At 39.4% G+C, this 25,410-nt stretch overlaps 1 protein-coding gene across 1 annotated transcript in view; it reads left to right on the forward strand.

Annotated features, from left to right (window-relative positions):
• The first annotated feature begins 6,486 nt into the window (after positions 1 to 6,486).
• Positions 6,487 to 25,410, forward strand: part of Bmp3 (bone morphogenetic protein 3) — a 51,814-nt gene continuing 32,890 nt past the window's right edge. The window contains exons 1-6 of the mRNA XM_005388497.2: positions 6,487 to 6,627; positions 15,788 to 15,896; positions 23,769 to 23,882; positions 24,669 to 24,744; positions 24,816 to 25,007; positions 25,116 to 25,339. Coding sequence (XP_005388554.1) covers positions 6,487 to 6,627; positions 15,788 to 15,896; positions 23,769 to 23,882; positions 24,669 to 24,744; positions 24,816 to 25,007; positions 25,116 to 25,339 — 856 coding nt within the window. The remainder of the gene's footprint in view (positions 6,628 to 15,787; positions 15,897 to 23,768; positions 23,883 to 24,668; positions 24,745 to 24,815; positions 25,008 to 25,115; positions 25,340 to 25,410) is intronic.

The following is a 25,410-nucleotide window of genomic DNA, read 5'->3' on the forward strand; positions in this document are numbered from 1 at the left end:
GAATTGCAAAAATTTCTGGTTCCTTCTGGATAGTGTTGAAAGAGAGAAAAAGAAACAGAGAAGAGCACTGAGTCAGCTAAAATGCCATGAAATAAATATGGAGATCATAACCTGAAATTGAGTTCCCAAGCAAAAACCTGTAATCTACAATTGTGGAGATCAAAGGTTTGCAGAGACATATATTCTTTAGAGATACTGAAGTGAAAGAAAATAAATATTGCATCCTTATAACTGACAAAATGTTATTAAAATCTCATCTAAGTCCCTTACATAGCCATCAGTATGATGAACAGAGCCCACCCTACATGCAGCTAGTCCCTCCACTCTGGGCTCCAGGACTTCACCGGGAGGAGCTACAACACCTCCACCTAAGGAAAAGTGGCATACGGGCCAGAAAACAGGACTGGAGATTTGGCTCTGACTGCCTCCAAGACACAGTTCTTCATCTTTATGTTACAAAAGATCTGGACCCAAGGATCTTAAGGTCATTTTCAGCCCAGTATCTCTGTAACATAAATAAAAGCATCACCCGCATGTAGCTTACTTTCTTGACTGTAAAGATAAGATTTGGGGATTTAATAAGTAAAAGTATGTTAACACTTGGGTCATCTGTATTAAAAAAGAAAATGTTTGATACGCTAGTCAGTGTATACTTGGAACTTTGCTTGCTCATCTTAGCTATTCTCAAAGGATGTAGTTTTGAGTAGTTTTGAGATCTACGTTTATAAAAGGGGAGTGGCATCCATCTAGTATGAACTGTGGGTTCAGTGCTGCAAGTAAATACCCAGAAAGGACAGAAACGCCAAAGGCTGCAGCATTCTGGTAACTCACTATGCTAAGCATTCCCAGCTCTGAGAGTTTTAAAAGGTGTGTCCCTTGTCTTAAAAGTGAACAGGCTCACACAGCTTGCCGCCTCTCACTGATTAAATAATATCTGTCCCACAAGGTGCCGGTTAGGTGCTTCCTTTACAATGTTTTTTTGATACTCAGCACAGCATCATTATTACCACCTTATGAGATAAGGAACCAAAATTAAAACTATTGAGTAAGTCATCCAAAATCATACAGATTTTAGAAAGAGACAGAGGTCAGTTGTAAACCCTGGTATTTCTAACTATAAAGCTGATTTACCCAAATATTCTAGTCCTTAAGTTTAGTCCCAAGATAACCTGTATCAGAATCCCTTGGGATGCCTGTTAATGTTGGTTCTTGGACCATAGGCCGGAGCTTTCAAATTAACATCTGTGTGCACATGCGTTTGTGTGTGTATGTGTGTGTGTGTACATGTGTACATATTATGGGGAGAAGAGAAAGCAGGAAATGTAGATTTTAAAAAAAAAAAAAACAGGTTTTACAAATGACTATTTTGCATATTCAAATTTGAGAACTTTTGCCCATTACAGTACCATGTTGCTTTTTAAAATAAAACACAGAAGAAATTATATGAACCCAAAATGTGCATAGAATTATAACAAGAAGTACTGACAACAAGAACACTGCTGATACTCCATTTGGATGGCCAGCCTATTCTGTCCCTAGCAATGACAAAGTGAATTCTCAGAAGACCACCCAGAGAGTGAGCATGGAGTAAGTGGAAAACAGTTTGGGTTAAGAGACCTCATCCTGTGTCTCCACAACTGGCTGAGATCTGAAAAGGAACCAGTTTGCAGAGTGCCCTGTAAGTGGGCCGGGCCTAAGTGTGCACTGATAAATTCTTGCTCTTTATCTCTTCTGGCTGACCTTAATCTCTCATTGATATACTCTTAATCAGTCACAGGGGGTAATAACACAGACTAGAGTATGATTCTTGTTTTGGGCTTCTAAAAAACAGCCTTGACACCTCCATTAGAATGGGACACACTCCTGATTGCCTCCATTAATTGCACACCTGTGAACTATTTCTTCAACCGGGAGTAGTTTTATAGATAATACAAATATCTAGTACTTCTGTACACCATGTGCCAGATACTGCTCTAAGAACTTCACTGACACTATCTTTATTAATCTTCAGCCACAATAGGAAGGAAACATTGCTTATTGCCCTCATTTTATAGAAGCAGAAACTAAGGCACAAACAGGTTAAGTAAATTTCCCAAGGTCTAACAGCTATAAGCCAGAGAGGTGGGATTCAAACATATGCAACTGAGGTGCTTAGTGCTCCTAACCATATTTTGTATGCTTATTTTTGCTTATTTCATTCTTTAATGGTGACAAACACCTTCACATGCCAGTGGAATTTTAAAGGACTACAATCTGACAAAGTTTCAATGGATACAACATTGTATTCCTCTGTCTCTCTCTCTCTCACACACACACACGCACACAAGACTTATAAAAACTAAAATTATCTTTAATATCCATTTACCTTATTTTCATTAGCATAGTATTCAACTTTATTCAGTGATTATTTTAGAATTACATAATGCAAATTTTAAACTCAAATGTCACTTGAAATATTAACTCAACCTGAGAAAACAGGGGAATATAAATATACCACTTCTCTGGTTACCTCACCCCTCCTGATGTTTCTCAGAATTATTTTTAATGATAAATTATTTCAGAATCACTAGAACTTAAGTTAATTTAGACTTTCCATTTTATAGTAGTCCCCTATGATATCACTGCTAAGCTGAAGAGGACTTCACTAACTTACACAGTATTATGGTTTGTGTCTAGATGTTCCCCCAAAGCCTCATGCAGTCATGGGGCAGGCTTCTAGAGTTTTTTATTGATCCATGATCCAATGCTGGGATTATGGGTGTGAGTGCTACACTCACCCTGGGGTGGTAGCTTGTGTACCAAAACACACAGTTATAATTTTTCCACTATCTTCTTTATATAATTTGTCCGTTGTGTTAGTTAGTTTTCTCTCATTGCTGGGAAAAAATACCCAGTGCCAAAAGTTAGGGAAGGAAAGGCTTATTTAGCTCATAATTTGTGGAGGTTTCAGTAATACTTGGCTGGCTCCAAGGCAGAGTGGCACATGGCAGAGGGCAACAGTTTAGGGCAGCAAAAGACAGCACAGCAACAAGAGCAAGCAGGGAGTTGGGGAGAAAGCCTCTTTTCCTCCCTTATACTGTATGTAGGCTTTCTGCCCTAGGATGGGTGCCTGCCCTCCTCTTGCACAGGCTTGGGATGTTTACAAAGTGAAGACCTTGGCCCCCTGCTGGGTCCCTTAGTTAAACTTCTAAATTCAGATTGATACAATGTATCAGCCATTACATTCAGTGACAAAACTGGTACTTTTCGTGTTATAGATCATACTACTAGGCTAATTATACCTTGAAAATGTATTATTAAACTATTCCTTTGATGATCCAGGACATCAGAGGTGAGGATGTGTAGGAAAGGTGACAGGTCGAATACAAGCTTTTGGTCTGCCACACTTCTGTTCTATGAAGACCTGACCTATCTGACAGCCAGCTATGTCTCCATTGGGCACTCTTTCACATTGCTGCTGCTCCGCATCATGAGAAAGATGTGGTGATCTGAATTTCCCAAAGTGACAAAGGAAGGTGCACCCTCCCTTGGAGTTTAGAACTGGACAATGTTTCTGCTCGAAATGTTTGTCTTATCTTAATGAACCAATTAAAGATGCAAGAATTTCTCTGCCTCCCTCCTCTTCCCATTACTTTGATTATATGTCAGCTGTTAAATGGAAACCCACTCTACAGTAGTTCACTTTTATAAAAATCTAAGCAACCTACCCTTAAATCCTTAATAAATAAGCAAAAGATAACATAACATTGCATTAAGCCTAAATTAAAATGATTATAAGTAAAATGGAAACACTTTAGACTCATTGTTTAATCAGGCAAATCAAGCATTTAAGCAATTTAGATGCTACCAGAAAATAATATATGACAGCAAAATTTAAAAAGGAAAGAGGAAATGATTCAGTGGGATGTGAATGACACCAATAGCCCTTGAAAAAATTTCTCTTATTTTAAAGGAGTGTCTTAGTCCATTTTGACTGTTATAACAAAATATATTAGACTGGGTAATTTATAAATAAGTTTATTTCTCCCAGTTCTTGAGACTGGGATGTCCACAGTCAAGGTGCCAGCAGACTATCTGTAAGGACTCACCACTGCTTCACAGATGGCCCCTTGCTGCTGTGTTCTGAAATAGCAGAAGGCACTCAAGTGCTGCCTTCAACCTCTTTGATAAAGGCACAATGCATATTTGTGAGGGTGGAGCCCCCCTGATTATTATCCTCCCAAATCCCCAACCTTCTAACACTATTACACTGGGGATTAAGGACCAACATATGAATCGTAGAAGAACAAGATAGTGTGAACACAGCAAAGAAGAGTATCAAATATGTATCATAGGAAAAAGGTCCTTAACTAGCATCTTGAAAGACATATTACAAACACCACATTTGATTTTTTTCAAAATTTCTACCATCCAAAAGCTGAAGAAGTCCTTTCGAAATATATTTGATAGGACTGGGTTTGGAGTAATTAAATTAAGAGTTTATATTTCTAAAACCAGATCATTTTCAATCTTAATAGTCATACGAAGTAGGGGATATAATTTAAACCCAAAGAGCCTTAGTTTCCTTGTCTACAAAATGAGTAATAATAGCACCTACTCTATTGGATTGTTAAGATAACTAAAATTTATTTTTTGATAGCAGAAATGAAACTCAGGACCTTGCGCTTGCCAGGCAGGTGCTGTGCTGCTGAGCTATATCCCTGCCCAATAATTAAGATTATGAAACTAAAGTTCCTAGAATAGTCCTTGTCACATACTAAGTTTTCAATAAAAGTTAACAAACTCTAACATTTTATCTAGACTATTAACCAATTTAACAAACCATTGGATAAGGCTTATACAGAGATACTATCGTTATTACTATTTTACCTCAAAAGTGGTTCTGATACCAAGGGTGCAGTTTCACGGTTGAGCACATGATTAATATGCTCAAAGGGCTGTGTCCAATCCTTTGTACCACAGAAAAGCAAGAGGTGTGGGGAAGAAAGAAAGGAAGGGAGGGAAGGAGAGACGTGGAAGGGAGGGAGAGAGGGAGAGAAAAGCCTGGTACCATAAGAAAAATATTAATTTTGTATGAGAGTTGTGGACTTACTGATATAATTCAATGCATTCCTAGGAAATTATTTTACTTTTTACTTGATTTTATTTCTAATGTAAAAGTATTGGGTTATTGTACAGTAAGTACCTTTACAATGTGAGAAAATATTTTTGCTCAAGTCCTACATGGTATCAATATTTTACCTTAATCACTCTAAAGGAAAACCATCCAAGATGGCAGCATCACATCTTCCACATTATCTGTATTTGTATTCAGACAAACAGAACTGCCTGTTGCACCTGAACCAAGTTATACCCAGTATCACATTAAGGATGTGCTGGTTTGCTATGCTCTCTTGATTTGTCTGCTGTGAGACAGTATGCATGATCTTTAAAATATAGATATCTTATTTTGATGTCTGATAAGTACTTGAAGACTAAAATTCCTATGTGCCTTTTTTAAAACTTGGGGTAGGAGTTATTTATGTCTGACTTCATTTTCCTCAGTAGAGAACCAAAATACAAAGAATAATGTATTTATATGAGGAGAAGTATATGAGGAGGAGAACCTGAGATGAACAAATAAGAATCCACTAACTCTTGGAAAAGTAGTTAAAAACAATAAAGTGTCGTGTGTGTGTGTGTGTGTGTGTGTGTGTGTGTGTGTGTGTGTAAGGGTACAAGAGATGCAGGGAAGGGCAGGTAGAGAAGGGAAAAGAAATTTTAAAAAGTACATGGACTGACTCCCCAGGACGAATGTAATGATATACTCCAAACATGTACCAATAAAAATAAATAAAGAAAAATTATCTGTTGGGAGTTTACAAATAAATTTAAGTTCATGTGCCAAAGTAAAAAAAAAAAAAATTGTCATTCCAAAGGCCCTGCTTTGCCCTTGCAGATGATCAGTTGTATGGGTCCACAAGGGGAAGACAGATGACAGCGCATAACAGACAACGTGCCAAGCTGAGGTAATCTTCAGGAGGGGAGAAGGTTTATGAAACCATAGGTAGAACAACTTCATAACATCTGACACAAACACAGCCCAGACATGCAATTAATACAGAGCTTCACATACAGCAGGAATTCAGGAAACAGGAACAGATAGTAAATGAGTTTGATTCTGGTCTACAAGAGAATAGAAACTGCAACGTAATTTGTGCTGTGTGTGTTTGGTTTGTTTGTTTTTGCAGAATGGCAATCATCTAACATCTCTGAAACTCAGAGTTTTCTTTGGGAAAATAGATATGTACATCATAATTTAATAATACTTCCTGCCTCGAACGGCTAGTATGACTTTCAAAAGAAAGCAAGTGAACTTTACAAACAATGTACAATGTTAAGTCATTTTTATTTCACTTGCTTGAAAATCTAAAAAGCCACGGGTGTGTTTCCCTCATTTCTCCCCCTCGACCGACTTGAACACGTCTAGTGCAGGGCGAGATCGGGATGGAATGGGAGCTGGAGGTGCGAGCCCTGCGGTACGGGAGGAAATCGGAGTGGCCTCGGTCATCCCAGCCCGTGAGGACTCGGAGGCGTTGTCTGGAGAAGCTGTGCGCTGAGAGCCAGAAGTCCTCTTTACTTCCCTGTGTAAGTCGAGCCCTGCATGGTTTATAGCAAACAAGGTGCGGAGACTCCCCAGGGGAAAAGGTGACAGACAACAGTTACAGCCCTAAGTTAAAGAACAGTCACAAGTTCAAAGTGCAAAAAGCACACGGTTACCGGCGGTGCTTTACCCTTCACTTGCTCTCCTAGCCGGCAGCCTGTGAGAAACATCGCCTCTTCTGCTCCGGAGGGCTGAGGGGAGATGGCAGGACAGAACATACAATGGAAACAGGATTTCCTAGGTTAAATATTCGTTGTATGTGGGTGGCATTTTTTAAACATATCCAGGAGTTGCTATTGAAATGCAAATGTGTATTACTGCCAGGAGGGAGATGTTAAAAAAAATGAGAATACCCAGAGCTGGAAATTGTCCCCGGGGCCAAAGACAGATGTTGGGCAACAGCAGGAACAGACAGGGAGCACAGGAAGAAGAGAAGCAGAATGAGGAATAAAAAGACCAGAATGAAGTAGAAAAGGCCAGCAGGACATCCTGTAAGAGCAGATTTAAGACTCATAGCTGGGCCTAGCCTTTGTCATCCACCAAGAAAGAACAATCGAAAGGTAGTAGGTAGAGTGGCCAGCTATTGAGGATGGAAACACATCCCAGTAGAAGCAGAAGCGCTCTGGCTGACCTGTGCTGCCTTAGCAGTCCGTGTAAAAAGATGCCACACCTTGCGAACCACGGAACAGATGTTCCCTCTTCTTATAGTAAAAGCTGAGTTGTTAGTGACATAGCTTTAGTGAACCCAAGCTTGGGGCACAATAGCAGTCACTAGAGTTGTAACAGAGGAGAAAATGGCTGAATGCAGTATTTACTGGAGAGATTTCCCACTGCCTTCTCTACCAAATGAATGAAAGTAAGTGAAGCTGAAGTCCTACTAGCAATGGACCTGTACAAAGCCAAACAATCACACTGCACTCCTTTCACCACCTCCCCGCTGAAGACATAGGAATAAGAGCAGTAGCTACATAAGTTTACATAAACTTCAACAGAATCACCAGTGAACCACTGCCATTTCTGGAGAGTTTAATGTATCAAGGCAAAATGCTCAGGAAATGCTAAGGAAACTGAAGTGTATGTGTGTGTGTATGTTGGGTAGAAAGGTGAGTTAGAACTAATTCCAAATATCACATCTTCCAAAGATGCAAAGTGCCTTTTTGTGTGACTGTTTATGTTAATATATACATAAAACTATATTTGCACTGAAAGGTTATATCCAAGCCAAGCAAAATTTATAATCTGCTTTCCAAATGTATCTATTCTGCTTTAAAATGATGTATAAGTGCTTACTAATGTGTCACACACCCTTTCGGTCCTGAGGACAGAGCAATGAGCAAAGATGGACACGCAACATCACCTTGATGATCAGATCATAGGAACGTGAGCATGTTCACGTGACTCCCTGTCACGTTATACCTGAAAGGTTTAAGCCTTTGATCCTCAATGAGATGAACAGTGAGGAACCATTCAGTGTGATTTTTCTCACAGAACAGTCAAGATGAATTCATATTGCAGAGAAATGAATGCCTTAGATCTTTCCAAAATGGATGGATGGGAGAGAGGATCAAGCATATGAAAGATAAGGACGATCTCCAGAGGTTGCCGCATTAACAGTTATGAGGACACAGAAATGTGAATTCAAGTGGTGTCATCAGAATACAAAAAAAAAAAAAAAAGAGGATCGGATCTTTTTCTGAACTGGTGAGAGTTTCTGGCATCTAGAACCAGAGGACAAAGGGGGAAGGAAATATACAAAATGACTAGAAGTTTTTAGTTCAGAAAGTCCACAGGATAAAGTCTAATGTCCCCATATAAATCTTTCTAAAAACCACAGAAAACTAAGAAGCCAGTAATTTCATTAAGTATTCCTCAAGTCAGTGGTGCTGAGGAGCCAAACTGAAACACTCACAGCTCTCCAGGCACTGTGCTGAAGTGGGGCTTGGACTGCAGTGTTACTTATCCTCCATTCATCAGTAAGATCCTTAATGTTAACAGAAGCTGCCTTAGAGCTACCAGTTTGTCTTACAATTAGTAGAGATATCTTTCATCATATTTTGCCCCCCCCCGAAAAAACAGAGGAAGAAAAAAGCACTTGAGAATGACCCCTTGTTTGTTTTTAAGTATGTCCATTCACGGACAAGAGATCTTGTCAGAACACAACTAGGTCTCAGGTACAGCAATTTAAGGTCAAAGGGTAAGCCTAAGGACAAAATATTTAAAAACTAGATCAGAAAGAACTTTTATTTTCCTGCTAACCCTGTTCTGCTACTCCCTAGCTATGTGACATGGATAAGAGAGGCAACATGTGTACAGTTGAACACACACTAAACTGGAAGCTCCAGCAGGCTTTTCTTGAAAGTCCTCTTCATGCTAGGCAGTGCTCCTGACTATTCAGGTCCTGAGGGAGAGAGAAAAGATTGCATAAGATAATAGCAGTGAGACACAAAGATGACACTACTGAGAGCATTGTCAGGGGTGGCCTGACAAATTGTCAGCTGCTCTGGGCTATGGAAACAGCATGAAGTAGTGGAATCTGAACAAGAAGCTGCCCCCATGCAGCTGAGACAATGTCTGTCCTCTAATAGAGAGAAGGGACCTATCATCAGCGTGCTAAAGCCCACTGGCCTGGCATATAGATATAATTTGAAAACAGTCTTAAAAATTTTAAACTCAAAACTCTCTGTTCTTTCTACAGAATAACACATATTCTTCTAATAGGGTAGGGAGTTGTGGATGTGAAGAAATTATCTTCTGTGGGAGAAATCATCAAGAAATTTTGTAAAAACTTAAAACAGTTGTACAGTATTCACATTTCCACATGGATATCTGAGAAACATACACAGATGAAAGACATTTTAAAATAGGGACACATGAAGTCAAGCTTTTTACAAAGTATGTGAGTTCTGGCTTGTTTTCATTTTCAATTTTGTTCTTTTTTCTACTAACAATGTTTTAATGATCTTAACAAAGCACAATTAAAGGGTTATATTCAACCATATAAGCATTTAGAAGCTTATTGATTAATTGTTCAGTGTCTTATTCTTATAAGAATTAGAGCAGTAAATGTCCTTTGGAATGGTGGTTACTTGATTGTGTCTATAATTACACTCAACTATACATAAGAATTCACATTAGAAATAACAAGAAACAATTTTTACACTATTTTCTCCTGCAGTAACATTCCAGAATTATAAAACTGTTTTCTGGGATTTCTTGGAAGTATAGATTTTTTTTCCTGTACTAGGAAATTGAACCAAGTCTTTGTACTGAGCCATCTTCCCAGCCTTTTTTTAAATAAAATTTATTTATTTTGAAATAAGTTTTTTTCTAAGTTGCTAATTTGTCCAGGAGGGCTCAAATTTTCAATTCTCCAGCCTCAGCCTCCCAGAGCGCTAAGATTACAGGCGTGCAACATCACTCACAGTTTGAGATATAGTTTATGGAGTGCATTTTTAAAGGTGTCTTTTAAAAATAATATATTGGACCAACACATTAAAATTTGCATTAAATTATCTCTAAATTAGAGTGATAGAGTAGTCTTAAAAATAACCTAGCTACAGTATACTGAGTTTCTACTTTGTGCCAAGAACATATATTATCTTTCTTAATCCATATAATACCCTTATGACAGAGTCGATTGTCATTTCACATGGTAGTTATGTTCTGTAAAGTCTCCATGAACATTGAATTAGTGAATACTAAATCACTGCATCTGAGGAAATATAGGATTAGATTCTTGGAAGATTCTGGTCACAATATTTTCATCAAGCAATGAATATATAGCCTTGTTTTATGTGTATTTCTGTCTAAAGCCACCTTATCTAATATACTCATATATTGTTGATTCATTAACATTGAATTTGCAGCCAACAGCATTATAACTCACACCTGGACGGAGCTTATCTGACACAAGCACTTTCTCCAGGAGTACATATCACAGCTTTCTTGTGCTTCAGATCACTAGGCAGTACTTTAGCACTATGTTTGGGGACTGTTTCAAACACCAAAAGCACCAACATAAAGCACACAAAAAAATGTGAAAAGTATGGCACTTAATAGACTTTGGAAAGGACAGCTGTTGAGTGCAGGAGAGCTGAAACGAGGCAGAGTATTAGCTTGCTCTGTCTCAGCTGGGAATGTGCACATAGCGACCTGCAAGTCTCACCACCTGGTGCAGGTCCACGAATGGTTGCAAAGGTGCCCATACTCATGGGGGGATCCGAATTAATTTTTGCAACTAAGCAAATTTACAAACATGGAATTTATGAAGAGCCAGTTTTCTGATTGTAGTTAATATTGGTACTATGTAATGGGAAATGGAAACTAGAGAGTTTGTATAATTTACTCAAGGACATCCAGCTAGGAAGTAATTGGCTTAATAATTATTCAAACTTAGCCTCATTGAAGGACTTTAACCTTGATTTGTTTTTCCAAATAATGTGGTGGAAGGATTAGAAATGTATGTTCTGGAACCTGAGTGGCTGGTTCAAATGTTAATTCTGACATTTACTATTTGGTCTGGGAATATCAAGTAAGACTTCCAAGGCTGATTATCTCACTCATGAAAAGAGACCACAACAATCACAACATAACCGGGTGCGGATGCACATAAGTAAGTAGTCTTGTACAGTGAGGGGTACAGTTCTTGCGTATGAAAGCGTTCAATGACCATGAACTGCTTAAACTTCCACTGCCCGGTCTGCAGTCCCCCATCCTCACTGCCAACCGAATGAAACACTGAGCAGGGAACACCATATTTTCCATACCCCTAACAGCCTAACAAGTAACTCCTGACAGGGCAGAGAGACGTGGAGCCAAGTAGGTTTGACCAAAGAGTACAAAGATCTATTTATGCCAGGTGAACAAATTCAAAAGATTTGCATGCTGTACCACATAGTGATAGAGTTAAGAATACTACATTGCATACTAAAAATGTGTGAACAGGGAAGATCTTAGGTCAAACATTCTTATCAAAAAAATGAGGACATTTTCCCAGGTGATGATCAAGTTTAGGGCATTGCCTTTAGAGGTAGTTTCAGGGTACACGCATGTCCTAAAATGCATCAAGATGTAGACATCTAATGTGCATAGCTTTCTTGTGTATAAACCATACAGTTTTAAAAAGAACTGAGTGATAGATTAGAATTGTAGAATATTTCAAATCAGAACATTGCTATAGGTCAATTTTATAAGAAGAATCTGGGGCAACACACTTGGGCCCCCCTTCTGTCCCTCTCTTGGACAGAAGCTTTCTTTCCCTCAATAAATATATTCTGCTCTAAAAAAGAATAAGAAGAAGAATCTATATACTCTAAATATCATACTTCTGTGAACATTTTCTTTGTATAGATAATCTAAATATTTAACAAACGTGGAATCAAAATATTGAAATAGTTCAAAATTCACCCATTTTATAGATAAGTAAAATGAGACTCATAAAACTGTAATTACTTTCTCAGGTTCCCTGAGCAGCTAGAAAAAAAATCCAAATTTGAATCCAGTTCTTTGACTCCACAGGGTTTATTTATTCTTAACTGCCCCCCCCCACAACTTCTCTTTGGTTCATCATTGTAGGATCTATATTTGTGAGATGGTCTTGCTACGCAGTTCAGGTTGGCCTTGAACTTACTATGTAGCCGAGGCTGGCCTTAAATTCATGGTGATCCTCCTACCTTAGCTTCCGCAGTGCTGAGATTACAGGCATGCACCACCTTGCATGGCATTAGTAGGCTCTATATTTGAAGGATAACCATTTAATGGTGATGACATGTATGATAGCTTATATTGCAGCTCGCCTTCCTTCTGTCTTGTGCCTTCACGTATAGTTTCAGGAACACTCAGAAATACAGCTATTTCCAGACTCCAAAACATTATTCACAATTTTATTTCAAACTTCTAAGTAAGGTTTATTTCATATTTTGTGTTCTGAAAATTCTACTGTTAACATTCATCTTTTCTCAAGTTTCTTTTTGAAATATCTTGTTTCCATTGCTTTCTCAAGATTTTCTTGCTATAGACACCCAAGTCTTTAGGAGGCATTAAACAAAATGCCAGTGATGGTGAGTTTTTACTAGGCGATGGTGCCCAACTGTTTCATTAAGCGCTAGTCTGCATGGTGTTGTGAATGTATCTGCAGCTCAGATTATCACTGACAGTCAGTTGTTTTCAAGTAGAACAGATAATCCTGTGCGATACTTTCATTAACCAGGTAAACATCTACAGAGCAAAGACTGATGTTTCCTGATGAAGGAATTCTGCCTCAAAACTGGCATGCAGAAATCTTCTCTGAGTTTCCATTCTGTAGGTCTGCTCTACAGATTTTCCACACCTACAGCTTATGAGGCAAAGCCTTAAAATAAATCTCTGAAACTGCAATTTCAATATAGATAGATAGATAGATAGATACATACATACATACATACATACATAAAAGATAGATGATAGACATAGATAGAAGATAGATGATCGATAGATAGACAGATACATAGATAGATACATAGATATATAGATAGTATCCCTCATCTGAAATGCTTGACTAGAAATTTTAGGTTTCAGAATTTTTTGGATTTTGGAATATTTTCACAAATAACTGGTTGATCTTCCCCAGTCCAAAGGTACAAAATCTGGAATACTTCAAAATCCAAAACTTTTCAAACATCATGTTGGCATTCAAAAATTTTAGATTTTTGGAGCATTTTGGACTTCATATTTTTGACCTACATTGCTATCTCTACCCCATGTGTGTGTGTGTGTGCACATGTGTATGGTATGTATATGTCCTATTGGTTATAATTATCTAGAAAAATTCTAACTAATACAGTTATGAACCATCCTGGTTTGTACAAAATAAGGAGGCTCTGCAGGAAATGCTGAGACATCCTGAGCACACAGAGGCAAGTTGGTCACAACACTTAAAAGTATTGCCTGGTTAAAAAATAATAACAGTTTTATATAGATTTTCATGATTCTTCCAACTATTTCTGACACAAGATATCCAGCCAATCACAAGTCAAACAATGAGTTACTTAGCACCAGAACTGGGCATGGTGTCACACGCCTGTTAACCCCAGCACTTGGAAGGCTGAGGCAGGAGAATCCTTGAGAGTTCAAGACCAGCCTAGGGTACAAAGTGAGTTCAAGGCCAACCTGAACTGCATAGTGAGACGCTGTCTCAAAAAGACACACACAAAAAAAACTTACCACTATGTTGTGTTGTGTGTCTATATGTTTATGTAGCAATGATGTACATACAACACTACTACCTAGCCTCAGAACATTTACATCACACAAGTTGGAAACCCTGTACCCATTAAACATTTACATAGCTCTTGACAATCACTAATCTGCTTTCTGTTTCTGCAGATTTGCCTGTTCTGGATATTTCATGGAAATGGAATCATAAAATATGTGGCCTCTGAGCTCAAGGAAAAACTTTACACAGATGTTCAAAGCAGTTCTATTAACAATAGTCAAGACATAGAAACAAACCTAAATATTCATCACCAAATGAATAGATAAACAAAATGTGGTATATCCATATAAGGAATCGTATTTGGCAATGAAAATGAGTAAGCACAGATACAAGCATGTGACGATATGAATAAACCTTAAAAACATCATGTTAACTGTGCTAGGTTTTTATAAAAGACTGTACAAAACCAGAATTAAAAAGAAAGAGAAAAAATGTTAAGATATTATTTTCCATTGTTCATTCTGACCACAATATAAATTTTGCAGAAGTCCTCTCCTAACCATGTTGCTTCCCTAAAATAGAAGTGCTCTGCATGCCCCAGTCTTTGCAGAAAACACTCTCAATTCCAAGAAAGCCTAGAGATTTAAAAGAATGGCTTTGTGGATTTAATCTTGCAAATATCCCAATAATAATGCACAAATATGTGGAAGGAGTGTGTATGCCCCCCCAAATGTGTGTGCATGTGTGTGTGTGTATGTGTGTTTGTGTGTGTGTATGATATAAAGTAATGAAAGCTTTGGGAGATTTAGTAAATTAGAAATAAGTATTTATCTCAAATAAAATATAATTACTTAAATTAATAAGATCACAATTATGAGCAAAGCCAGGGCTCTGCCCTGACACTTAAGCTCTCTTACATGTAAAACACATTAGACTATTAAAACTAATTATTATAAAGCAGCTAATCAGAGGAGTTAAGTTTCAACTTGAATATAGAATTTAAATAGAAGGACAAACAGTCATATGGGCTCAGTGAAGGAGCTCATAGTACGGAATATGCAGTGCACCCAGTGATGTAGCGTCAGGTGCCCTGCAGGAACAGAGTTTCAACCTAGACTTGGAAGACTAAAGAAATAGAGATTAGGAGGAAGAACAAAAGAAGGTATTTCAAGATTTAAGTTATTTATTCACGCATTGGACGACTGTTTATCAAATAGCTACAGTGTGCCACAAGCTTTTCGTAATGTCAAGACGGTAACAGTTTTCAGAGTCATCAAGTTAGAGGACATGGTATTAGAGACAAATAGATTAGACAGATGTATAGAATTTATAGGAAAATGGAAACGGAAATGAAGCAAATGATAGAAGCTCTTGAATACTGGATTGAACAGTTCAAATGTCACATGAAGTCTGAAGAGCCACTATCGATTCCTGAAAAAGTATGACATGAAAAGCTATCTTTGGCTCAGCAAGGCCCATTCCTGTGGGTGGAAGGAAACAGGGACACCAACAAGCAATAGTTCTAACCCAGGGTGACCACGGGATGCCCTGTCACTGAACAGTAGCTAAATAGTAATGACTATGAAAACACTTTTTCGCCAGATTTTTAAAAGATTCTTAGACTGGCTTTGAGTTTGGCTTAGCTACACATTCGGATATTACTCGCAGATAAGAAATACCATAAAACACCTGCATTGGGTAATAAAACCAAACAACATCTCCTTTATATCAGGAGCTAATCTATATTTACCAATATTTAGTAGAACTCCTACCACAGCCTGGTATATAGATAGGAGCAGGCCCGCCTCTCTGCAGACCCAGAGATAAGTGCTTCCACAAAATATTGCTATCATGATGCTACCTATATCACATTTACAATCCTGTAATAAAACCAATAATAATACTTTGTACTTATGAACTGCTTCACACTGAGAATCTCAAATGTTTTATAGGCCATAAATTCTCCCAACACTCCTCATGAAATAAAGGATAATTATACTCTCCAATTAGCAGGTAAACTAGAAACTAGCACAGCTGAAGTACTTGCCCAAGGCCACAGAGGTAAAGACAGAGTCCACTTGTTCCTGGGCATAAGCAGAGCACTCCTGGATGGAACAGTGAGGGAGGTAATCCTAGGTATGGGTAAGGTTCTACTTCCCCTTTCTCTACCAATCTTTGGCAGCTCTCCTAAGTTTTCTCTAAGGTGCTAACTGATACCAGCTGATAATGCTCAAGGTGTTACCCTTCCCAAGGATATCTACATTTTATTAGGGGGCTCTTGAAGCCTGGCTGGATGTCAAGAGCCAAAGAAAGGAACCCTTTGAATCACTGATGGAAATAGCGCCCTTCTCATGGTTCACACAGTGTCCTCCCCAGGGAAGCGGGTGTGCACTCCTGAACTTCCTCTTCACAACCAGTCAGAACACTGAACTGCAGCTATGTTTTAAGGGCAGAGGTAGACAGGAAGGAATTACCTGTATGGCCAGAACTACCTGACTTCAGAATAGTTCTGTCTGAGCCAGTTCTATATTAGGAGGCAGGATCTCTGACATTTTTGAAGCTCTCTACTTTGTTCTCAAATATTGTCATAAGTGAATTGTTTCCTGACATTTGCTGAGAATACAGTCCAAACACTGCCACCAGGTGGGATGTCTTTCACTTAGCAAGATAACCTTTTCCCATGACACTGCCAAGGAAATCAACAACATTTAATGTCTCTTCCTATCTGAGAAGGGAAAATGAAACAATTTGAAACCACCAGGAAAATGCACGGTTGCCCACTACCCTTGGTTGGGACTCGGACTTGATTATCTGAATTCATTGCAGATAGCCAGTCTGTTACATATGATTCAAGAGAAAGGTGAGAACCAGGGACACAGGCTGAAGTTTGCTGTAGGGTCACTTTTATATCTTTTATAACATGTATCAATTAAAAGGATTTGGAGAAGATGGTCACATGTGAACACGTTGAGTGTAAAGAAACAAATAATTCAAACTTTTAAAACCGATTATTTCACCATTGAAAGAAAGATACTATTGCTTCTCAGCTGAAAAGAACACAAACTACTGCAATCAACGTGAGCCATAGGTATGGTTAGGTTTGGGTTTTTTTTTTTACTGTAAGAGGCTTTGCTTTTCATCTTTCTATCATCTTAGGTGACAGAATTAGGGTATTACCAATTGGCCACAGTGTTCTTTCAGTCAAGCGTTTAAGGGGTATTTGCAGGGGTATTGATTGTATGCAAAGAGCTCTTCTGGTGCCTTGTGTGATTTTTGTCCTTAAAAAGTTGTATTCTTAATAGAAGCACAAATGTACTCAGATGCCCATCTATATTGTCATTTAACTCTTCTAGGTTTATATATCAAATCATAGTGGTCTGCAAGTATCTAGGAAGGCTTCATGAAAAAAGGCAATCTGAAGTTTACTGACCTGCATAAGATTAACATTTTGGTTTGGTCCCTGCATCCTATTACCAAGAAGTATGCTCCAGAGTGTTTTAAGGCAAGAACAACTGACATAGGACCGTAAGACATTCCTTCAGGGTCCCTCCTTGCCAGTGCGTCAGAATTCAGAAACACGTACTGCACTGACTACAAAGGTTAACATGAATCTCTTTTAATTATTTGCATTTCCTTCAAAGTGTGTAATTTCATAAAAGTGCATTGCACACTTAGTATAGACATGGGATTACAAAACCAACAACACAACAGTTCTTGCTTTTGCTGAGTTTACAATCTGTCACCTTCCATTCCTTTTTTTAATTCCTGCCTCATCGAATCTTACCCAGTTCTCCCAGTGCTATCCAGACACTCCTGCTCTGTTTACAGCTCAGCAATAGTTGCCAGGATTGACAACACGGGTACCTGAAATATTTATATAGTGTTTATGCAATCACTCTTCATTGCTCAGTCAAGGAACTGGTTTGCAGGCCTGGCTTCTGGCCAGAGTTATCTTGATCTTAATTTTATAAGGCAAGAATTAACCCCAGAGTTCAAAAATTGAAAAACAGGGTGGAGGAGTTGTTGGTAGGTGATCATTTGTGGTCAAAGAAAGCTGTTTGTTTTTCCGAGGGCAGATATCCAGGGGCCGTTTTAAATAACTTCCCTCAAGGAAGAAATGCCAGAAAAACACCTGGAAGCCCTGAAGCTACAGCGATGAGTAAAACAAGGCCCCCTAGTGATAGTTATCATTTCTACACCACCAGCCATCCATACTTTTTAAGCCTTTGTCACTGTACCTAAGCAACTTCATTGATCCTGTCAAGGTTTTACATGGGTCATCTGAACAGCTACACCTGGGAATTTGCAGGGTAAAAGGCGGAGGTTTGCAGCCAGTGTAATGAGTGGATCTCTGAGTTGCTGAGGTGTCAAATGAGATCACCCATCTCAACTGGCTTTCAGCTCCAGATACTGAAGATTCCATAACTTCTTCCACCTGAAGTCCCACTGCCTTGGCCCTCTGCGCTGTATTCAGGGGTGGGGTGGGCAGAACAGAAGAGGACAAGAGGGAAAAGGACTAGGGAAATGGAAGCACAGAGTAGACTGAACCTAAAAACAGGAAAGGGGAGAGGGTTCTGCACATATTTCAGCATTGCCCGCTCATCCTTAGGTTTGAGTCTTCCACATTCCTCAGTTTGAGAAAAACAGCTACAGGAATGTGAATGAAAATGTCCATTACATTGTGCAGGTCACAGGCAAGGGCAGGAAGTGTTTCAGTGTTATGCTTTTAGAAACTCCCATTAGGAAATAATCATCAAAGGGGTGAGGTGGAAAAAAAGATGGGCTCCAAGAAGAAAATATTTTTTAAAGTAGCATCTCTTCTCCAAAAAAGTATCAGCCTCCATTAAACTGCTGTGTGCAGAAATGGCTAGTCAGACCAAGAGACAGAAATGTACTGGTTGAGAAGGCCTACCAGAGGTCATTAGAATTTAAACACATCACAGAGGAAGGATGCTACCTGAACACCTGCAGAGAAGCTGGGTAGGACAGTGGGTAGAGCACCACATAGAGACACCACAGACAACAAATGAGAAACATAAACAGCTCAGAGCAGACCCTTCCAGGTTCAGTCAAGTAACAAACTAACAGAGGATGGAAGGAAAACTTTCCAGTTCAGTTCATAAAATGTCTCCCACTCTGAGTCAAGCATAACTCAAAACATTCCAGTAAGGAAAAATAATCATCAATTGTTAGAAATAAAATAGAGTTTTTTTAATAGAATGGTAAGCTCTTATAGAATGTTTATCATTTGAATTTTTCAGAAAAAATGGAATTGAATAATACAAAGGAAAATATGATCAGGTACACTATAAAAACAGCATGAATATTCTTATGTTAATTATGAAGAAGGATATACAAGAGCATAATATACTCTCTCATAACTTGTTTTAAATACATAGAAAAAATAAAAATACTGTATGAACATGAAGACACAATAAACACACAGAAATATTCTACACCTAAAGTATAGAAAAGAAGGAGGGTCAGAAGATAGATCCTAAAATGCTAATTTGGTTATATTTGGGTCCTATGACTACAAGTAAAACAAAAATAAATAAACCACAGTTTCTTCCCTGAAGCAACTAACTCCTGACTATATTTGTTTAGTCATCTTTAACTTTCATACTGTTTAAAACTCAAGGAATTGTCTTATTTGAAAAGCAGTTAAAGTGAATTTTAGAAAAGATGAAATTAACAAAGGCTAAACTAAAATTACTTTGTGCTACAGGAACATGAATATATTCTATTCTATATATTTATACAGGTGAACAGACACGTTTGGCAGGAGCCATTTGATGTAACTCACCTTCAGTTTATCACTATTCATCTGAATTCCTCTCAGCAAATATTTATTAAGGAGGAAATTGTGTACAAGGAAATTAGGTGAAAGCCGGGAGAGGAAAAGTTGAACAGTGATCCTTGCCTTGAAGGTTTTTGTATCTAAACAGGAGTAAATTAACGTGATGATATTTCCACTGATTCTATGTCTTGGATTCTTATCTGATTTTTCTTTATGGGACAGAGAATAGGAGCAGACTGATAATTTTCAGTGTAAACCATTAAGAAATCAGGAGAGCCTTAGTCGCTGGCCAGTGCTGTCAGTCCTTGTCACTGGCTATTTGGGTCGTCTGGAACATCTCTCTTCTAGTCCTTTTCATGTCTGTCTTTCAAGTCATTCAGGTCTTGATTCAGATGCTATGCCCTCATTCAGACCTCGCTACACTTCAGTGTTCTGTAACACTGTTTCATCGTCTTCATGGTACTGCTATGAAATTCTTGTTATTACTGTTCAGTTCAGAATATAAACTCCATGAGGGCAGGAGTTTCCAAGTACTTTGTGTACACTATACCTCCTCCAGGTCTCTGGAATAGTGCACAGTATATAATGTGTACCTAATGTGTATTTTTTAAAAAAGAGGAAACATCTGCCTGTACCTCTGCCTCCGTCTCTGCCTCTGCCTCTGCCTCTGGCTCTCTGGTCATACTATCTTAACCCTAGACCCTAAGAGGAGACAATCACTCTGCTGTTATTTCTTGTGCAATTTGGAGTTCTTTTCAGAAAGTCCTTGCCTACCCCAATGACTTTGAGAATTTTACTTATTTTATCTTCTAGTAGGTTAAATGTTTCTGTTTTAATACTAAGACCTTAATCCATCTTTCTTTTGGTTTAGTAGATGGTGAGCTATAGGAATCCCACTTCAATCTTCAAATGGATAACCAGCTTCAGGTAAAGTCTTTCTATAACTATTTTCTTCTGGTTTTTTTTGTCATGAATGTTGGATTTTGTCAAATGTTTTTTCTGCTTCTATTGATATGATCACATTGTTTTAATCCTTGTCTCTGTGGGATATATTACATTTATTGATCTTCATTTTCCAAATCACCCTTGCAATCCTGGGATGAAACCTACTTGTTCATGATGTATGATCCTTTTGATGATTTCTTGCATTCTATTTGCCAGTATCTTAGTAAGGATTTTTGCATCTATGTTCATTAAGAAGATTGACTTGTAGTTTTCTTTTTCGTGGTTCTCTGGTGTTTGGATCAGAATGATACGAGCTTTCAGAAAGGAGTTTGGAAGCGTTCCTTCTCTTTCAATTTTGTTGAAGAATTTGAGGCATATTATAACATCTTTAATTCATGTAGAATTCAACAGTGAAACTGTCTGGTCCTGGGCCCTTCTTAGTTGATAAGTTTTCTATTACTGCCTCAATTTCATTGCTTGTTATTGTTCAGAATTTTTATGTTTTTTGATTTAGCTTTAGTAATTTGTATGAATCTAAGAATCTATCCAGTTTTTCAAAATTTTCCAATTTGTTGGAGTATACTTTTGCATAGTAGCCACTATCTTCTGAATTTTGATGGTACCCATTGTGATTTCATTTTATTCATTCAAATTGCATTAATATGAGTCTCCTTTCTCTTTCTTTTCATAAGTTTGACTAATGGTTTATCTGTTTTGTTGATTCTTTCAAACAGCCAGCTCTTTGATTCACTGATTCTTTGTAATTTTTTTTTAGTCTCAGTTGCATTAATTTCCACTCTGCTATTTCTGGTTTCCCTCCTTAAGTTTGACTTGGGTCTGGATTTTGGTTGCTTTTTATGTATCTTGAGGTTCATCATTAGATTTTTTTGAGCTCACTCCATTTTTCTAATGTGAGCACTGACTGCCTTCAGCCTCCTTTTAGGACTGCTTCTGCTGTGTCCCATCGGTCCTGCCGTGTTGAACTGACATTGTGATTTGCTTCCAGAAAGAATGTCACGTATAGTGTTCCTGGTAATTAAATAAAAGCACACAGCCAATGTGAGTTAACTGAGGAAAACCACCTACTTAACCTTTAAATCTTAGTTCAAGTCTCATATCTTCTGTGCAGCACTCCCTGCTGGGGTTGAACCCACTAAACTACCAGTCTATCCCCAGCACCCCTCACACACCCCCACTTTAAAATTTTGAGATAGGATCTCAATAAATTGCCAAGGCTAAGTTCAAACTCTCAATCCCCCTGCTTCAGCCTTCAGAGTGCTGAGATTATAGGTGTGCACCACTAAGCCTAGTTTACATTAAGATTCCTTAAATTATACACAATTGTAATTCCAGCATTCTGAGAGGGTGAGGTAGGAGGATCACAAGTTTGACCCCAACTTGGGCAATTTAGTGACTCAGTGAGACCCTGTATCAAAAATTAAAGAATGAAAAAAAAGGGCCAAGGATGTAGTTCAGAATGAAGGCCTCAGGTTCAATTCCCAGTACCACCACCACCAAAATAATAATAATAATAATAATAGCCTTATTATTTTGGTTACTTAATACTAAGATATTTCTATCTCCTCAATAAACTAAATTTTCAGTGTCTCATTCTCAACACTAAATGAAGTATCAAAATTGCAGAACACACTAAACTTTTATTGAGTGAATAAAACAAAGGTGGAACCAGTACCCACAATGTCAAATACAGCCCAACCCGAAAATCTAAAAATAATTGTTAATGAAAAGATTTTAGAAAATTAAGTTTATAATTCTTAAGAATGCTAATCTTTATTAGTACATACATGTTCTAATCTGTGTACTACATGCATAGTGCATACATATACACACATACACACAAACAGGATTTTTTAGTCAAAAGTAGAGCTCCACTCAACAGGATCCACTAAAATTCCAAATTGTGTTTGCTGTTGTTTCCAATCACAGAAATATCTTTTATTTCTCATGATTAGAAAATAAAGAGATGTGTTCTATGGTTCAGGAGGTGGCTGTAACACTAACATAAAATGGGAAATTTCTATTATTAAAAAAGTTAAGGCAACTTTTAATTAGTTAATCTGACACAACAGAGAAACTAGATACAAGGCTCCTGAACTACTAATACCCTTAGCTCTGAATTTTCTCTAAGAAATGCTGAGCCTCTTTGTACACCAAGGAAGCCTAGTGCTCAGCTCCAGTTCTGAAACCTGTAATTTATTTATTGCTCTGAGTGGGAAGACGTGTAAGGGTGCCAGCATTCCGAAATAATTAAATTCACATAGGTGTGGGGTTCTCTGGCCTTTCACAATGGAAACACTGTGCAACACAAGAAATAGCTCAAGATGGCATCCCCAGGTGTTCTGACTCAGGAACTGCTTATGTCCAGTTCAATTCGCTTTTGATTCAGTTCCCCAAGAGTTGGCCAGAGGATCCACATGGGCTTCTTTGTCTGTCACGGCTAGACACTGCCAGATGGAGCACTCACCCACTGCTCCTGCTCCCTGGGTGTAACAGTGAGCCACTTTAGGTTTGGGATTTAGGTCCTAAAAGTGCTCTCCAGTGTGCTGGACTCCGTATCTAGCCACTAGTTCAGCTGCCAGTCCCTGCTAGGAGTTATTCTTCTTACATGCTTACCATACCTTTGTTACTCTTCATACTCTAAACGTAGGAGTTATTCACTAGAATGAAAAGGTGGATATGGTTGGGCATTTACTTTAGACAAAAACTGACAGGCAATTTTCTTAGGTGCCAGCTAATTTTTATTGAGCATTTCTTATATGCTAGGCACAATGTGAATCTCTTGACGTGGACCAGCCAATTATCCCTTCAAAAACCCTGGGAGACGGAACTATTATTTTATACTTAATGCTCACATGAGAGAAGAGAAAGTACATACAACCAGGAAGAGGTGAAGGTAGGCACTGAAGACCGTTGTCTCCAGCACCCCCAACATGGCCCCCTCCAAAATGAAGCATTGCATTGTTGAATACGGAATGTCAAATGTTGCAGTAGAAATGTGCCCAGGAGTTAATGGGAGGAAAGTCTCAGGGATGCTTCCAAAGGGAAGAGACCAAACTTTTGACAACGAGGATTGGGGCTGGAGGAGACCCAGAACTCTTACCAGAAGGTCAAAGGTGACCATGTAAGCAGGAATGAAAAATTTGCTTCCGGATTTGCCCTTCTTCCAGGGCACAGTGCAGGGATGGCGAACCTTTCAGAGCTTTCAGTAATACACCTTGTGGTTGCATGCGCCACCACGAGGGTAGTGAGCCCAGGAACGGTCGTGGAGGCAGCTCACAGAGGTGAGAAAGACCGTAGAGAAGGGAGCGGGCAGACAACCAAAGACTCACAGGGAAAAATCAAAGAAGCAGCGAGTCGGCCTATTGAATTTTGCAATTAGGTCTTCATTGTTAATCACAAAAGCTATTATGTTCTCTATGCCAGGCGAAGATCACCCACACAATCTCATCCAATCCTTGCAACCACTCTGGAAGTTTGTGTTATTTTCTGCTGAGGGAAAAATCCAAACCGTACAGGGCACACAAATGACTGAGCGGGAGAATGCAGGCTGCATTTGGGATATATTTGAGATGAAAGGGGATGGAGCTCCTACTGAAGGCCAGTCCATGTGCCAGGCACTTCAGCACTGCTTTCTGAAGTCCTCCAAACAATACTCTAAGAACAATGTGTTTCTACTCACCTTTAAAGAAGAAACCCAGATGTGGAAGCTTCACGTGAACCCTGCACCTCTCAGTGAAGCCCCTGGCCTCTCAGAAGAGCAAGAGATACTGAAAGTTTACAGCACTTAGCCGGTCACTGAGCGCGTGTGCACCAAAACTTCAGTTAAAACGCTGGCTTCCTTATTAACAGTGTGGTGTCCCTAGGTCCTGAGGCCGGAAGTGAGGCTCCCTCCGTCCTGACCTCAGCTCCACCACCTCTGGCCTCAGTTCTCCCGTCTGTAAAGTGGACTTTGTTTTGAAAATAATGAAAACGTGAAAAATAAAGAACAAGCCGTACTTAAAGGCATGGTCTGTGTCAGATTGCTAACGTTGGCTACTAACTTAATCTCAATTTTACTTCCAAAAAAGGGAGAATTCGCAGAGGCACCAAAGCTAGCAGCTCCAAGAGCCGGCTCCCACCCACGACCTTCCAAAAGCCGGCGGGGTAACCTCGGAAAGGGATTCAGGGGTGCGGCCTGTGGTGGGGAGTTAGCGTGCACATTTGTTTGTTTCTAGCAAGGGACGGGCCCGCACTTATTTGTCTCCTCCTAAGATGAAGACACGAAGAGAGAGGGGACACCTGGGCTCCACTCTGGGGATGACAGGCAGTGACGGATGGCAGGGAGACGCAGGTGCAGGGACTCGGGACTCGCAGCCCGGTGACAGAGGCGGGGAAGGAGCGCAGGGCTGCGCTTACTCCGTGGTTTGGTTTGGAATCAGAAGTGGGAGGGGCACAGGAAGAAACTCTTCTACTTTCCCCTACCTTCTTGTTAGCCAGGACGCAGCCACAGTTCTTAGAGAATTTTTTTTTTAAAGTCCCTCCCACGCCTCCTTCCGCGATGCTCTCCTCACCCCTCCCGCCGCGGCCACCCCCACCGCCGGCCTCGCCTCTCCCTCCCCCTGCTGGTCCGCGCTGACTTCGCTCCGGCTGCGCGCCCGGCTGCAGCCAGGTCCCGGCTGCCTGCGAGGCGAGAGGACGCTGTCGGCAGCCGACCTAGCAGGGAGCGGGAGGACGGGTCCCGCGAGCTGGCTGTCCGTCCGTCAGTCCTCCGCCTCGCATACACACGCGCGCGCGCCCCGCACCGCACGCAGCACTCGCCCCGGCCGCGCC

The sequence above is a fragment of the Chinchilla lanigera genome, unplaced genomic scaffold (assembly GCF_000276665.1).
Source record: "Chinchilla lanigera isolate Chin_1 unplaced genomic scaffold, ChiLan1.0 scaffold00032, whole genome shotgun sequence".
NCBI lineage: Eukaryota > Metazoa > Chordata > Mammalia > Rodentia > Chinchillidae > Chinchilla > Chinchilla lanigera.